This window comes from Malurus melanocephalus, unplaced genomic scaffold, assembly GCF_030028575.1.
Source record: "Malurus melanocephalus ecotype Western Australia unplaced genomic scaffold, MMel_1.1 scaffold_43, whole genome shotgun sequence".
NCBI lineage: Eukaryota > Metazoa > Chordata > Aves > Passeriformes > Maluridae > Malurus > Malurus melanocephalus.
Window position 1 is genome coordinate 2,987,727 of NW_026623275.1, and position 17,033 is coordinate 3,004,759.

General features: G+C 40.4%; 1 protein-coding gene across 4 annotated transcripts in view; it reads left to right on the forward strand.

The window, feature by feature from the left end:
- Positions 1–17,033, forward strand: part of IPCEF1 (interaction protein for cytohesin exchange factors 1) — a 75,168-nt gene that overhangs the window by 40,543 nt on the left and 17,592 nt on the right. For all 4 annotated transcript variants that reach the window (XM_057364880.1, XM_057364884.1, XM_057364881.1 and 1 more), the window contains exons 5-8: positions 6,304–6,377; positions 7,540–7,611; positions 10,392–10,453; positions 14,243–14,331. In XM_057364880.1, coding sequence (XP_057220863.1) covers positions 6,304–6,377; positions 7,540–7,611; positions 10,392–10,453; positions 14,243–14,331 — 297 coding nt within the window. The remainder of the gene's footprint in view (positions 1–6,303; positions 6,378–7,539; positions 7,612–10,391; positions 10,454–14,242; positions 14,332–17,033) is intronic.

Here is a 17,033-nt window from a genome sequence, read left to right on the forward strand (position 1 = left end):
CTTTCCTTCCTTTCTTTCCTTCCTTTCTTTCCTTCCTTTCTTTCCTTCCTTTCTTTCCTTCCTTTCTTTTCTTCCTTTCTTTCTTTCCTTTCTTTCTTTCCTTTCTCTCTTTCTCTTTCTCTCTTTCTTTCTTTCTAAAGATAGAGGGCAGCTGGCTTTACTCTGGGCAGAGAGGGTGTCTTGCCCATCCTGGGAAGATTCAGATGATATTATTCCCTTCACTCTGCTGTCTGGCACTGCTACCTCTAAAAAGCTCTTATCACATTCAAGTGATGGAACGACAGAGCCCAGAATTAGAGTGTGAAGAGGATTAGGGTATGCCAGCAAAAACATAGGTTGAAGCTCAGCAGCTTCAGTGTTGAATTGTGGATGGATATGAGGTTCCCTAAATGCAAATTAGCTGCCCTGGAAATCAGCATGTCCCAGGCACAGTAAAGGATGAAAGATTAAAGGGACTYTTATTAATTCTTAGAGCATTTAAAAAAAATCAAAGGAAATCTGGATTGTTTCCACTTGTTTATTTCAGTTGCAGTAATCCTCATTAAAATTTTTGCCAACTGTTTCAGGGAACARATAAAATAATTTAAGCCATTAAAAATATCTTCATACCCTAAACAAAGCTTTACTCATGTAGAGTATTTCACATTCTCCCTTCAGTTGTGGGTCTAGAGTTACTGAGTTTTTTGTGGGGTTTTTGTTTGTTTKTGTGTGTGTGAAAGTGAGATTTTTTTTTCATTTGGATTTTTTTTTTATCAGAATAAAAACTGACTCATACTTCAAGATGATATTAGCTATTTTCTTTTTGGGGAAAAGTGAAAGCAACTCTGCTGGTCTTGGGTTGTTGTTTTTCATGACATTGTGGTAGTCTGATATAGATTCCTTTCAAGACCAAGTCAAATGCATGTATAAGAGAAAGAAGAGAAATTGAAAAATTAGGAAAAAAAGTTTTAAAAGGCACTTTTTTTTTTTTCCATGTGCTCACAATATCTCTGCTTGAAAGACATGGACTGGTAGATAGCATTAATCAGCAGCACTAATACCTTGCAAAACCTTGTTATTACAGGCTGTTATAAACCTGCGTTTGCAGTTGTATTTCAGTACAAGCACATTTAAGAAAGCTGAGCTGGCTGGCTGATGTGCCTTTTCAGACATGAAAAGTATCAGAAGARAATAATCCTGAGGAGTAATCAAGCTGGGAGGAAATAAAATAGGCAAGAGTAGGAAAAATTTGCCTCTGGGAATAGAAGGGTGATGGGGGAGAAGTGCACAGTCCTCCACTTCCTTCATTTGTTTTGGCCTGATTAAATTCCATTCCTGAGACCCAGAGAAGCCATGACCCTGCTGGTCCAGTGCTCCTAGACAGCAGGAGCCCCTTTTAGTCCATGCCAGCTTTCTGACTGTCACTGACTGCCCCCAAATGAGCAAGGCTGGAAAATAAGTGCCTCATTCCAATTTGTTTTATTTCCTCTGAAAAGCTCATAAGTCTTCAAAATACTGTTGTCTTGTGTCAGCCTGAGTTCTCACCTATCGCAGCTGTTTAAGCATGCTAGCTGGTAGTATCTCTTAGCTCTCAACTTCTGCCAACTGTCACTATTTTATGTTTAAAACTCAAGRTTTCTTTGGGCAGCTTGAAGTGCASCCTCTGTGTGACTGTAGATTCAGGCATTGCTTTCAGAATGTCAGGGGCTGTGGGGTTTGGGAAGGAGAGGAGGTGCTCTTTGCTAAGACCTGCTTTCCTAAATTCCTGAGACCAGAGGCATGCTCAGAATTGTATGTGAGACAATTAGACCCAGATATTGTCACTTCTGGACTGACGAAGGAGAAATAGCAGTGACATATTCACTTGCTTGCCTGACACTTTTTTAAGTCTCTGCCCGGCATTAGGACTGCCTGCACTTCCACTGTCTTCAGTAAAGTTTATCCTTGGTCCCAAAAGGGCACACAAGATGTCAGCGTAAGGTTCCGTTGAAAGAGGAGTCCTGCTTCTCTCGTGCCTTCCCATGACCAGCCCTTCTACAGAGGCTGATGCCAAAGGTGGTGATGGAAGAGTGGAGCTGATGTCAAAGGAACTGGGTCACATTGGTCACCTGCAGCTCTGCTTGACCAGTTTTGTTCTTGAGAGAGATGAGCATGGCTTGTTGCCTTCCGTGTGAAAATCAGACACCRGCAACTGTAGCATAGCAACAGGGTGCTGGACCTTTTTTTCTGATGGAGATGGAGAAAGTAGAGAGTGGGTGGAATTTGTATGGGAATGTGCATTATCCTGGATTTGGGTAGACAGCCTCATCAGAATTTCATCTTGGTCAAGTTTATCTTGAAGTGCCTCTGAAGCTTTGGATGTTTCTGTCACTCTGGTTTAATTTGCCCTCAAGCCACTCTGGTTCTGGATCTCTCACATGAGGCAGATTTGGGACATGACATAGGACACTTGTGACATTTGCAGATGATATTTCCTTCAATTTGACATAAARTACTATGTGAATGCCGCAGCTCAAAAGAGAAAAAATAATGAGCAGGTCAGCAAGAGCAGATCAGACACCCAAGAGTAAAGCTTCTCCTTCCCTGAAAGCAAGCTCGAGAGCACAGGCAAATCTGAACAGGATTTCAGGGAGCTGGCTGAGGTCAGGGCATCGTGATCTCAGCAGGCCTGGGTAGGCTGCCCTGCAACTGTTCCCACACACCCTTTCTCTGTCTGTAACACACGAGGCAAGTAAACTTCTCTTTGCAGCATGGATGCATTCCCCGTCTGCAGAGGGGAAACTGTTTGGACTAAGATGAAGCACAGAAGGGTTGGTTTTGCAATGAAAACACAGGAAATGTCAGAAAATGGATCTGAGCAGTCAGACATTCTGGGTGCATTCAAGAACACCAGACTCCTWGGACAACTGCTCTTCATTAGTGTTTGCTTCCTATTTTCTAGTACTGCTCTCTGTAGGCAGCTGCCTTGAAGACAAATGTTTAAACAGCACAGTTTGTGATCCTGCTTGACCCTTTAGCAGTTTCAATTCTCCTAGTGAAACCCCAGAGGGAATTAGTACTCTGCATRGGAAGAGGGGTGGTGGGGGAGGATTGTCACATGCAATCCCAGGCTCCCGGCTTTTGTGCTTGCTTCGACTGTGTTGGGAAGTGTTGGCTGGAATGGGACAAAGACCTCTGTCTGGTGGGTCTTTAGGGTAGCTTGACTGGTTTTCCAAGTGGAGTTGAAATAGATTTTTGCAGAATGTGATAATGATGGTTGTCATGGGGATTCAGCTGAAAAGAAATATAAATATAAAATTAAAGAGTTGCAGGCTGTGATCTACTGTCACTATTTATCTTTGTTCTTTTKTTTCCCCCCATTCACCGCATTTAAATTGGTCCTCACTCCAACAGCTTTGCTGGAAGCTTAATAATTACAGTCTTTTAAAAGAAAAATTTTTTACCTTTGAGTTGTAATAGCTGCTTACATGGGTGAGAAAAAGTCATTGATGTTGGCTGATTGTGCTGAGAGGTTTGAGGACGTCTGGCCCAATATCTTACAGAAATTATTCACAGTTCTACAGGATGCCTCATTGGTGTACTTGGTAGAGAGAAAAATAGGCTTAAAAGTCTGAACTGCTCCTCCAATACCCATGGGGTCTTCTGGGGGCAGTGCTGAAACACTGATGAAATCATGAATTGCAGATTGGAGCTGTTCCACAATAACCAGATATTTCATTTTACAGCACTATTTTAAAATATCTTTCTGCAACATTACACTCAGTTTAAATTACTTACTAAATCTCCTAAAGCCCCAACATTTAGATAACATATTGAGGCAAGCTCAAAAGGACATTAGGCTTTTTCATTGCATTCATCCATTGTGTTTTATAAATAATTTATCTTTTTTTTTTTTTTTTTTTTTTAAATAATTTTTTTTTTTTTTTTTTTTTTTTTAGTTTAAAGCTTTTTCTGAAAAAAAAAAAGTGGCTATTTTCTTTTTGCCCCAAGAATTTGCAGAGACTGTTGTCATTATTGAAATTATTTTTCCACAACTTGGAATAGCAAAAGTACGGAGTTATGTTAGGCTAACCTTCATAAAACCCAAAGAGATAACAGCTTATTCTGTTAAACATCCTGATTAAGTAGAAAACAGGTCAAGGTTCTTTTTATCTGAGGTTTTAGGGTTATTTTACAGCTATGCATCAAAATCTGAAGGAAGCTYGAGTGAGATGTGTGAGTTAAATAATAGCATGCTAAAGTCATGTTAGAGATAACATTTTGGAGAAAAGAAAGCACTTAGGATATCTATATGCTTTAAATGTTTTTAAATGTCATTTTTATCCCACGAACGACTGAAAATATGACCTCCACATGTTCTGTTGTTAGGGTTTATTTGTAATTCTATTTGCTGACTGTAATAACACTCATAAGGCTTTAATGTCATGASTTCTTTTCCTTTTTTCCTTTCTTTTTTTCCTGATAATTATGAAGCTACATACCCATCAAACCCCTCTTTTTGTTACATAGATGGCACGTTTGAGAAATCAAAGCCTACAGACCTAYTTTCATTAATAATTTAGAGAGTGCTTGTCTAATTTAGGTAGAGGAGTCTATCTAAATTACTAATGGATTAAGTTAGTGGTTCCGGTTCCAAGTTCTATTTTTTTCATGGGTGGGAGCATTCCAGGTGAGCATCTCCATGCTGGCTTACAGGGTACTGATAATTCCAATACAAAATCCAAACACTCAAATACTTTTAGACATTGACAGTGTAGACAGTGACTTATCTCATGGCATTTCATGGACTTAAGCCCCTCATGGTGCTTGTGCAGCACSCTAATTTTTTCTCCTATAACGAAAGAAAATAAGAAAAAACCCTTCCACTGCTGCTTTTTCTTTGTGTGTGTGTATCCTGCACAGCAACACAGTTTGCCAGTGACGATGCAAAACATAAACCACTCACACAAATGTTTAATGCATGTAAATGAGAGGCATGATGGTTAGGCCATGATTTATTGTATGCCAGATGTGCTGATGTGAGGGGAAGCCACCCACTGAAATACCCATTCTRTATCCATATATCAGTTCTTGGAGATTCATAGTTCCAAGCATTAAAGCTCAAAGCCTTGTTTTGATGAACTTATTTTTATAGTCTCATCATATTCATGCATAATGAGACTTGAGATGCTGTCAGTCATCTTCATTTATCCTCTGCCTTTGTTGTGTATATTTTACCTGCTTTAACTCAGTGTACATTTTCAGAATTTTAATATGTCTACGRGTAATAGCTGGGAGCAGCAAAAATGTAAGTCAGGAATGAATACTGTGTGTTTTGGAAAGCATATTTTTTCCTGACATTACATKCTACAGACTTTTGTCTGCATTTTATATTGCTCATTTTAGGAGGAGTCCTTATCTCCTTGCAGATGACCAGGTGTGTTTAGACAGATGAATAAAGGAAGATGTTTCTGCTTCAGATGTAACTGCTTCAGGCAGCAAGAGCAGGGATTTGAGGCTTGTCACTTCAGTTTTGCTGGAGCAATGCTCTGACTCAGAGTCCTGCTGGCTGAGAACAGAGACATCAATGCTCAGTAAACCTCCTTGCATCCAGAAAGGCTGCCTGGATATAAACAGGATACTGTGAATGCCTGCCTGGGTTTTGTTGCCTCATCCACCAGGCCTGCAGATTTCTGCAGAGAGTGATAGCTGGGTGACCAAAGCCATCTGGGGCAGGTTGGCAGTGTCTGACAACAGAGCTCAGCTGTGTGGGACGATGCCCTTGCACCTTGTGGGATGGGAGCAGCCTGTGTTGCCTCTGCCTTGCTCRTGTACAGGTGACCATGCAAAACGCTCCATGCTGCAATTACACAGGGGACACCACATCCATTTCTACTTAGAATCCTCTTGGGGCACTCTTGAAATGTATTTTCCAGCCATAAAGAGGTCATTCTATGTGCTGCTGCTACATGTCTGTGTAAGATGCACACATGTTGTATCGTGGCACAAATACACCTTTGAGATTGTGGGTASCATCCAGACCTGAATGGATGATACAATCCTCGTTAATAATCCTTATTAATCAACAAAATCCGCTCACACTCTGCCATTTGCACCAACAGGAGTGGTGGTTTTCCAGCACCAGGAATTTGCACAAATATAGCTGGTATACAAATATTTCATCAGGCGTTAATCTATCCCCATGGTGATGAGCATATATTTTCACAGTATAAAAAGCTGTCAAAAGCAAGCACTTGCATGTTAAATATTATTCAGCATTGGAGTCTACTAGCTTACCAGTTGGTTGAGGTGGTGATAATAWTTTTTTTTTTTATTTTATTGAAGGCTGAAAAAGCAGAAGGATTTATAAGACTTCCAGACTTCAGTGTGGATCGAGCAATTGAATGCAAAAAAAAGCAGTAAGTTTATCTCTTGTTACCAGTTTTGCATGATTTTTACAAGGTTGCAAGGAATGAGCCTCAGTAGTCTTTGACAGTGAAACTGTGGGGAGTTCTTTTGTGTTGTATAAATAATGAGATATTAATTGAGCTACTGAAAGAAAACCATATTGCAAAAGCATTTTTGAAAAATCTCTGCAAGATGTGCTTTGCTGAAACCACAAACAAAAAAAAAAAGACAGCTTAGTGCCAAATGTTTTCTTTTTTTTTTTTTTTTTTTTTCTTTTTTCTCTCCTTTTTTTCATTCAGTGATTATGAGTAAGCTGCAGTTCTCAGATACCCCCTCTTATTTGAGGAGGTCAGCAGCAGTACAAGTAATGCTGCTTCCCTCCAAGCCTGGACTATTCTTTAGGCTGCTGTGGTGCAGCTGAGCTTGGGCTCTACTTGAAGCCTTTGGTTGTGCGGGGAATAAATACTTTTTTTTTAGCAGGGTGCACATTTAAAAATGCTGTCTCCAAATTTCATATGCAGAGCTGACTTCCAGCTGCTTCTGAGCACACTTCAAAGGTTTGGAGGGGTGTTGCTATTGTTCAAAGTAACAAAGCTCAGCATGGTTTTAATTGTGTCCCTCAAGAGAAAGCCTTCATTCTTCTGATGGAGGAGTCAGCAGAGTCAGTCACTGCTCACCCCCTGTGTGCCACTTGGGATTTTTCTGTGTCACATGTCCCTTCCTTCAGCCATCAGTTTCCCATGCTGTGCAGTCTTAGCCTGATTGCCCACTCAAGGAAGCTGTTCCATGTCTTTGGTCACTAATGGTGCTGTCTCCCAAAATKGTTCTGGTTTGCTTTCCCTTTTGGAGCTGGAGGAAGCAAAACTGCACACAGGTCTTGAGGTGTGGGAATACAAAAGAATTATGTAATGAAATAATGGAAGCCTTTGTTTCATTCTTCATTCCTTCCTTTTGAGTTCCTGTAGTTTATACTCTCTGAATAATGTGTGGCCTAGGAAATGAGCTAAAAATAGACTAGAGTTTTAAAGAGAGAGCTATATTGATGGACAAGTTAATCCGGATTATTACAGCGGAGCGAATARATATTTTAAATAATTCATTCAGCCGTTATTTTTTCATTCCTATGTAAACTAGTTTTCTTCATATATCTTCTCTTTTTTTCTTTTCCTAAAGTGCTATTAAAATCAGCCACCCACAGATCAAGACATTTTATTTTGCGGCTGAAAATGTTCTGGAAATGAACACGTAAGTAGGAGTGACTGGTCATGTTTCATCCTGTCTCATGCATGAGAACACCCTTTGAAAGTTCATTCTTTCACTGTCAAGCAGTTGTTGACAAAGTTATTTGGGGAATTACTGAGTCTAATTTTTCTGGTCACTAAATGGAGAAAAACTATTGCTCTTTGTTCACTAATTATAGTTGAAATCAAAATCGCCTAATTAGCCCAAATTTGATACTAATCTTCCCAACATTTGCTGGTACAAATCCCTTTCTGTTAGAGGTGCTAGGATTTCATAGCAAGTACTTCAGCTTGGAAGAAGTGAGGGGAGAAAGCAAAGAGAGGGAAAATCTTAGTTTCGTTTTGTCTCAGAAGTGAATAGATTAYAAYGTCTTCTGCTTTTGGAGTATCGTGYCAGGAGGATCAATGAGGATTTAGAAGAATAGAAAAGGCTGTTTCTTTAATGCTAATAAGCATTTACTTCAGTACCAAACTATGCTGTAGTTGAATGATCCTCATGACAGGTCAGAAATTTTCTTTCTACAGATGTCCAAAAGAACAACAACCAGATAGTTTTCAATGGAAGAAGTAAAAATGGACATGAATGCAGCCATTTTAAAAACCACTGARCTATTGGAAATATATTATTTTCTACTGATCCACTTTTGGCTGATTTAGATATAGCTTATATCTTCTTTGCCTTTTTTACTTCAGATTGCAGGCTGTTCACAATGCTRTTGCATTAAATGGACAAATACAGGATACAAAGCAGTACAATTTAAATGGGAGGAGACCTCTTGTGATAGTCAGGTCAGGATTTTAATCGTGGCTCTACTGGTGATCTTTGTGAGAGTTTTCACAGGAAACTGACTACTCATTCCCTCTGTAAATGGGAGACCTCACACATATTTACCACAATAGAAAAGGAGAGAGCAACACAGAGCATTCTGGAGGGGAGATAACCATCCATTTCCGTGTTCCTGGATTTCCTACCAGAGATCCTGAATGAAGTGACAAGTTCCTGAGGCAGATATGATGAGGATGACAGAGACACTGTTGGACATTAATATTTCTGTAGAGAGAATGGCCCTGGTTGAGAGAGAAGAGATGGGAGGATGTATGGGGAAGGAAAATTAGAGCAAGTGTAGGATATTAGTGAGTGCTAAGAGCCGGTTTGGAGCCCAGTTGGAAATTCTTATGTGAGAAATGTTTAGTCTCCTGTGAGTGAGYCATTGAAATCTATGCAGGTGTCTTAGCTCTTATGCCTCTGGAAGGATTTTCTTAAAAAAAAAAAAAAATCTTCAAAAAATTATTTTCTTCTTGAGTAAATTTCATTTTGGCTTAAAGCTAGGAAGCCTGGTGTTAGAGCAGCCTGCACTGAGCTGCACTAACTGTTCACTGTTGCCACTGATGATGTTTTCCTTGGCAAAGTGTAAAATACATGCATTTAATACACAGAGTACACGCATACTCACGCATATGTCAAAACAGACTAAAAGACATCTGTTCTCTTGGCTCCAGTCCTGCAAATACATGTGTGAATGGTTCCACTCAACTCACTGGAGCATTTGTGTGCATCGAGTTTCTGGTGTGCATAAACGCTTCGTGGATCATGACCTTTTGTAACTCTTCATGCATGTATCTGTATATGCATATACCTGCACATATATCTCTATTAAATCAGCAGTGGATTTACTAACACAGTCATTTGTTTCATTAATTTATCATGTATTTGCTATTGTTGTGCACACCTGAAAAGTAAAGGCATGCTGACTAGATGAATGCATTTAGCTGGCCAGTTGTACATGGATTTTAGTGACTTGCCTCCCCTCATCATTTATGAAGTCCCAGAACTTTTTAGGAAGTCTTTTCCTTGTTAAACTGGGTTTTCATTTAAAAAGTCATTCTGTTAAGATTAGCTGTCAGAAAAGATTCAATGGACCACTCTTTACAGAAGAGTTATCGTTCATACAGCAGCCTRAAAGTGTAGTTACTCTGACACTGATCTTACTAGCAAATTTCCCATTGCTTTACTAGAATCAAAATCAAACAAAATGKTTTTTTTTTCCAACAACAAATTTCTACTCTTCACACTTTCTCTTGTTTAGGCCTTGAGTTTTAATCTTAAAGGCTTGAGCTTTTTCAATTGTTAGTTACTTAAAATCTGGATAGATTTGAATGACCTACAGGAAAACATAATATACAAAGAGTCTAACTAGGGAATGTTTCTAGCACTGGAAAGATACAGCCACCTAGGGAGATAAATGAAAAAAAACCCTCTGTTAATAGCTTAAAACAACACAGGAAGTGAGATTTACTAAAACCAAAAGTACATGGCAAGTTGAAGAGCATGGTATGTTATGATCAAAAGTTTGGTTTCAAGTGGTGCAGACTGTGCTGCAATAATTTTGGCCAGGGAAGCTGACATCATCTTCTAKGGCTCCTGTGCCTTTTTCTTCATCTCAGGTGAAAGATGACACCTCAACAGCTGAACTAAATCACTGACAKGGTTTTAGAGCACAAAGACTTTTTTTTTAGCTTCCACAAATGTGACTCCTGGGTCATCAGTAGCACCTTTTTGTCAGTATCAGGGAAAGATGTCCCAGGCATCCTGTTCTCCACAGGGAATATTAGGATAGAGGTAACTGGTGCCTTTCTAGAAAATGATCTAAGAAATAGAAACTTTGACATTGAGCCTCCAGGCTGATGAAAATGGATTGGGTGGTGTGGAACACAACTGAAAGGTGCAAAACTGAAGAGGATGTGAGTGTCCCTGACTCTGTGTTCCCTCTGTTTCAAACACAGGTGGCTGAGTAAGCTGGGRATGGCTGTAGACCCACAGGCACCAAACGGGAAGAACGAAGAAGGTATGCTCCTAGCTGGTTTCAGTGTGTAACTGCATTGTGTTCTTCACTGTTTTTGCTTGGCYAAATTTTTGTCAGCTATTTTCATTCTTTTAAACCATCATCTTGGGTCTGTCTGCTGTCTGAGCTCAGAGAAACCACATYGACACAGTGCAGAGCAATCACAGGAAAAGAAAAAATGGTGTGAGTGAGAGACACTCAGTGAACTTGTGAGAGGTGTGTAACTCCTTTCTGGCAGTTTTCTGGCTTGCTAAGCCTACCAAATGTGAAGAGGAAGAGCTGTGCTACTCTGGGTTTTGTGCTGGTGAGTGACATTGCAGGAGTTGTGCTGCAGCATGGAGCTTGCAGGTCTGGGAACACCTCATGCACTGCAAACCCATCGTGAATGCCTCCTCCAGTCCTGGGGGCTTCAACAGCAGCAATGCTGGGGGACAAGAGGGTGGCAATGCTATTCTGGAGGCTACAATTCCCTTCAGAGACAAGGCCAAGAGTTTGTTATGGAATGGRAAACTTTAAAAGTTCCTGGCAATTTATTTATTGCCTTAAATGGCACACTGATCTAATATAACTCTTTGGTGGGAGGATACCTGTGCTTGAATCACAAATCTGGGCAGAGGAGCTGGTTTAGAATGAGAAGAGCTCTGGGTAATATTATCTTACCAAACCAGAAATGGACTCTTACCTAAGGAATATCTGTCATCATTTGGGCTTTTGGTCCTCCAGGGAATATGTGTCATCATCTGGGCTTTTGTGTCCATTTTTAGAGTATTGGCACCCAGTACCCTTTTTAGAGCTGCTAAGCTTGTCAAGGACTGTCATTCTGAGGAAGAAACGTATTTGCCATAGCATGAACACTTAGATGAAGCAGCYTCTTTTGTCAAGCACTCAAATGTTCCTCCCTGCATCCCTTCAGCTTTTTCCCAAAATTCAAGATTATGATTTATGTCCAGGCTTGGGACACGTAATTCCATTATTGATTAATTTGATCTGGCTCCATTTGTGCTCCACCACTAAAAGCAGATTTGGGGTTTGTAGACACAGATACTACTGATTCCTGGAGATTCAGCAAGTCCCATCAGTTTCTTTGTTCTCCATTCACAGTGTCAGGAAACTTGTTAATTCCCACACCATCTAATTCCTCCTTCATGTGTCCTATTTGACCCAACTTCACCAAAACATTTTAGGATACGGAGCTATATTGAATATTAGGTTGTGTAGCAAGAACTGCAGGATTCTTGAACTCAGAGAGGAAGTGTGCAAATATGTTGTCCATTTTTTCATGAAGGGAAAAGTTTGATGGAAAATGAGATTAGTCAAAATTGTATGCATTAAACCTCTTTTTTTAAGCCTCAAAAAATGTGATACTGATTGTATTTTCTGAGTGGAGACTTATGAAGCAATAAAAAATGAGTAATTCCACTAATCTTTATTTTTTAAAAAATGGACAAAAGATACAAAATAATCCACTCAATAACCTCTGCAGTAGATTATCTAATAACCAAGCAATAACGTAACATAGCCAATATTTCTTTATCTTTTAAAACCAGTGGCCAATCTCTCCTCAGAAAAAGGCCTTCTGATTCTGGTGTCAAGCACCACCTTGTCTTTTCATGTGTTTTGTCACCTGTGGTCCAGCAGCTGCCTTCAGTGTGGGTGCAGCCCCCACTGGTGCCTGGGTGGACGTGCCCCTACAGAAACATTGCTGTGTTTCATAAAAACACTGCCACTACCCACAGTCACTTCTGTTCCTGCTGACCAGTTCTTCCTCTCTGTATCTCACACCATAATTCTTCAGAAGTCTTGCCTCTTGTTATGGCGTTTCTTGGGTATTCATGTGTTTTCTGTGCATTTTAACACCCTACCCGCTTCGTCATTTGCCTGTTTAGAGTATCAGAAAYAGCTGTTGATTATTTTTCAGTTCTTCTCTGTGCCTAAAAGGGGAGCTGTAGAAACAAWAAGCTTTTTACTAAGAGTTACTCAAAAAGTCATGAATAGAGTCTTAGATTTTGATCTTGGCCTTATTGCAGCCACTTTCAGTTCTTTATGCTTACATGTGCCAGCACATATTTCCAGTAAACAGAATTGCATCTATGCTGCTCAAAACCCCTATGGTTCTGCAAAGAGTACAGGGAGAAAAAGTAATGAACCTCYTTAAGTTTCTCTTTGTTAACATGTTAGAAAATTCTCTCTCATGCACAAAATTCTTCTCTCTTACAACTTTATTCCCTTCACTCTGTGCTTGTCATCCCCCCCTGCCCCAATGACATGCACARAAATGAAGTGTGTGGGTGTTAAATGAGTTAATTTTAGATGAAATCATCYCAGGCTGTCCAGAGACCATTCTAACAATCTTTCTAGTGGTGTGAGGCCCTGGATCCCATTGGCAGAGTACGTTTGGAGAGGCAGCACTGGATCCCATTGGGACCACAGGGACAGCCTCTGTTCTGGACTCTTGGCACTCACTTATGTTGTACTCATGAAGGTCTGACTTTGCCTTTGCAAACTCTCATGCCCCAGCTCAGTGGAGTGGGGGTGGGTGCGGTCACCCTGAGCATGAGGTGCAGGGCAGGATGCAAATGCTCCTCTAAAGGTCACATTTGTGCTGGGGGATTGAGCAAAAGTGGTTTCTGTGGCCTTTTAGTACTTGAAGAGAGCCCATAAGAAAGATAGGGACAAACTTTTTAGCTGAGCATATGGGACAAGGGGTAATGGTTTTACAATAAGAAGTGTCAATTTAGATAGAAAGATATAATTTTTTTTACAGTGAGATTGGCAAAGCACTGAAATAGGTTGCCCAGAGAGGTGGCAGAAACTCTATGTTTGGAAACATCCAAGGTCAGGCTGGGCAGGGCTCTAAGCAGCTTGGTCTCTTTGAAGATGTCCCTTCTCATTGCAGAGAGGTTGGGCTATGTCATTTTCAGCTCCCTCCCACCCAAACTATTTCATGATTCCATGATCTTGTCCAATGTTTACTATTGCCAGGACCTGGGCATGGGTACCAGCAACATACTGCCTCCCCTTTTCTGTGTTTAATTTTATCAGTCATTATCACTTCATTTAATCCAACTTTAAACAAATTTTTAGAAAATATTTTCACCTGCTACCCAGATAGTTGAATGAAATAACAGCATGATTACCTCTGCCATGTGTCCAGAAATATCCAGAGTCTTAACAGTTTGTTTCTGATAAAAAAAAAGAAAAGAGAAAGAGAGAAGTGGGCTAGTCCTGGAGTGTTGTGTTTGCTTTGGGTGCTACCTCTTCATATGTGCTGTCATGCCCTATGGTGTGTCTGTGTGAGTTACCATGTGTAACAAGAGCTGTTCCATAGTCTCCAAAACATGATATGAGCTATCTGCTTAGTCCAGAATTGCAGCCAAACCCCCAATGCCTGTTGCTAGATCCAGGAAAATTTACTGGTTATAGAGACTAAGGGATTGTCTCTGCTACTTACGACAGCTGTTCTTAACTTCTACTACAAATGAAACTTTTTTTAAAGGCTGCAAAGAGAGGAAGAAAAACACCCCAAACCTATTTGTGAAGCTACCTAGAGCAGTGTGCCCAGTSTTTCCTGTCATAGCAAATTAAGCACTATTTTTTTTACTTCCAACAAAAGAAATGTGGACATGAAGTAATGTAGCATTGCCAGAAGTGGGTTAGGAGGCACAGACTTGTTGAAGTGCGGTACTAAGTCCAGAACTCCCTACTTGGTGATCTTTTTTTGCCACAGTGCCGCAAGGAATAGATATATTGGTCTAACTCTTTATTTTGGTTAATTTTCCATGTCTCCCTCAGAATGCTACAGTGAAAGTGAACATGATGATCCAGAAATAACAGACACACCACCTCCACCYTACACAGTCCAGACACCACCTCCTCCTTCGGTAAGTGTTCAGTAATTACCTTCTTTCTTGTGGCAAACCGGTTGAAAAAACACTCCCTTGAGGTGGTGGACCTCTAGGAATAACCTGAAACAGTGTCTGGAAATGTTCAGCCTGTGAAACAAGCATGCACTGACTGCTCATCCCATGGCAGAACTCACAGTTATCACATCCTGCACCACAGGGAGTTTTGCACCATATGAGATCAGCTCTTTCCTATTTACCTTGGTGGAGAAAGGAGGGTGTCATTTGCACCTCACACACCCACTGGCTTTTCTTTTCAATATTTTTTACACATGGCTATAAGCTGTTTTTTCATACTAGTTTCTCCCTTTTTTTTTTAAATCCACCCTGAAACTTCTCTCTTTTTGTGACCCTGGTAGCAYCATCCAACAGCTTTCTATTTATTTGAGTGAGCTGTTTTTAAGACTGCTGAATTTGAAGCTGCTTTTGTGGCAGTGAAGAGAAGGGAAAGAGGCCTCTTCACACAATGATAAAATCTCATTTTTTTCCTCTACCTATGAAAAAAAAACCTATGATAAAAGAAAACAGGCATTCTTCCAAAATCTATGTAGCATATTGTCCCAGAATATTCCTTCCTGTCTCACTTCATTTCATAAATTAGAATAAGCACTGTATACCCTCATGAGTCTAATCAAATTGACTTGCCTAATTATTATCCRCTTCTTGCCCTATTAATTTTGCTTCTATATAATTGTTTTTCCGAGTGATCTCATTGTTCTTACATATGCTTTAAATGGATTTTTAAAAACTTCTTCTTTTTTTTTATTTTTTCCATTTTGTAATTTTTTTTTAAGTAAAAAAATAAAAGTTGTTAATTTGCTGTCATGGGGAGCTTCATTAGTAGGATGTTTTTTCCTCTCTTTGCAGCCTTTAAAGGAAATGTTTAATTTCTAGTAGCAATCAGAGAGAGCTGATAGAGCAAGTGACAGAGGCAAACCCTTAATCTCTGTAACTAGTAAGTTTTCCTGGAGCTAGCAACAGGCTTTGGGGGTTTGGATGCAATTTTGGAGTAAACAGATTGCTCGCATCATGTTTTGGAAACTCTAGAGGAGCACTGTGAGAGTTTTTTGTCACCACATTTTTTGAATTTTAAATTTTTTCCATTAAAATGGAGAGTCAAATTTACTTAGTTCTGTGTTTAGAGATCTGGTTTGGGATGGTAATGCAGCTGAAATAAGGAATCCTGAGTTTAAGCCTTTTCCTTCCCTAGCTGAAAGTTAACACTRAGAGGTGAGCAGTAATATACTTAGCGCTAAATGTTCTCATTGYATCTCAGAGAAGGGAAGTGTCTGCTGCCTCACTGTTGTGGTACAAGTTCCTCCTTTGCATGCTGAAATGACATCCAGGACCTGGGGTGGGCACAGGAACAGCGCAGCAGGAGCAGATCTGAAAGATACAGATGAGCTAGAGAAGCTTGTGCAATCACAGGCATCAATAAAAGGAGATGTCACGCACAGGGCTGCCTGTCTGGCAATCTCTAATTAGCTCACATAAAGCTGGGAGCACATGTCACGCTGTCACCCACTTGCCCCCCTCATTTTCAGTCAGATCAGTCAGTCTTCACTTCCTCTCCCGAAGTGTGCAGCGTTTATCACCAGAGCAATCCGCCTGGCGCTCGGGGGTGTGAGGCGTTCACTGCCATTCTTTGYTGCCTCTATTAACTGGAAGTTAAATGTGACTGAGTGGCTATAAATATCAGAGAAAAGAAGAACTTTGGTGAAATGTCTCCWGCAGTTATTCTGGGCTGAGTGTYGGTTAATGAAGGGTCTTTAGTGTTKCACCTCAGTGTTGTGCCTTTAGGAGGCCTTTAGGAGATGTCTTTTCCGTCTGCTCTCCTCTGAGTGAATGCCTGCATTTTTCCACATGATGAGTTTTAAACAGGTGTTGATTTTCAGTTTTCTGCTTTTTTGGTTTCCTGCTGCTTGTTGGTCTGMTGCTGCAGAGGCGATCTCTGGTTGTCTCCTTCCCATGAGCTCCTCTTGAGTGCTGGCCTCCATGTTTTGGCAGGGAAATGTGGGAAGCRGGSAATKGTGCAGATGCTGAGGGATCCTTCTWTTTCAAGTTTTCCCTTAAAGATTATCTTCCCTTCAGGCTTTACTTTTGTCAGCTGATTGCCCTTCTTCTTATCCTGTAAAATCCCTTCCCTTGTGGACAAACAAAGGTTAGTGTCTCCTGAGTCAAAGATGTCATTTTTTCACCCTAGTACTGGCCACCGGAATAAATTCAATTTGCTGTGGGTCTGCCCTGGGCTCAGCTTGCTTACATAGTGAGTAGGAGCAGCTCTGCTTGACTACAAGTCAGAGTCTTCTTTTGAATATCCCATTTAATATCCCTTTAACTTCTGGACAAGTGCTGAAACAAACAAAAAAAAAAAAACACTGGGAAGATTGGGAAAGCTCAGCTTCTACTAAAACTCAATTCTAAGAGTGGGGCCCATGCTTGTCTAAGGGAAGACTGGTTATACACTGCTCGCTGCCTGTTTATTTGTTACAGAGTTCTTGAACCGAGATGTGAGGTCTCAAAATTGTGGTGGGTTTGGGTTCATATTCTGTGGGTACACCACTTTTGGCTGTTCTGCTTCAATCTTCTCAAATTGCTACTGGAAGTGACACTCATCCTGGCAACTCAGCCCAGACTAAGAATGGCACAGGCATTGACTAAGTTAATTTCTTTTTCTTTTT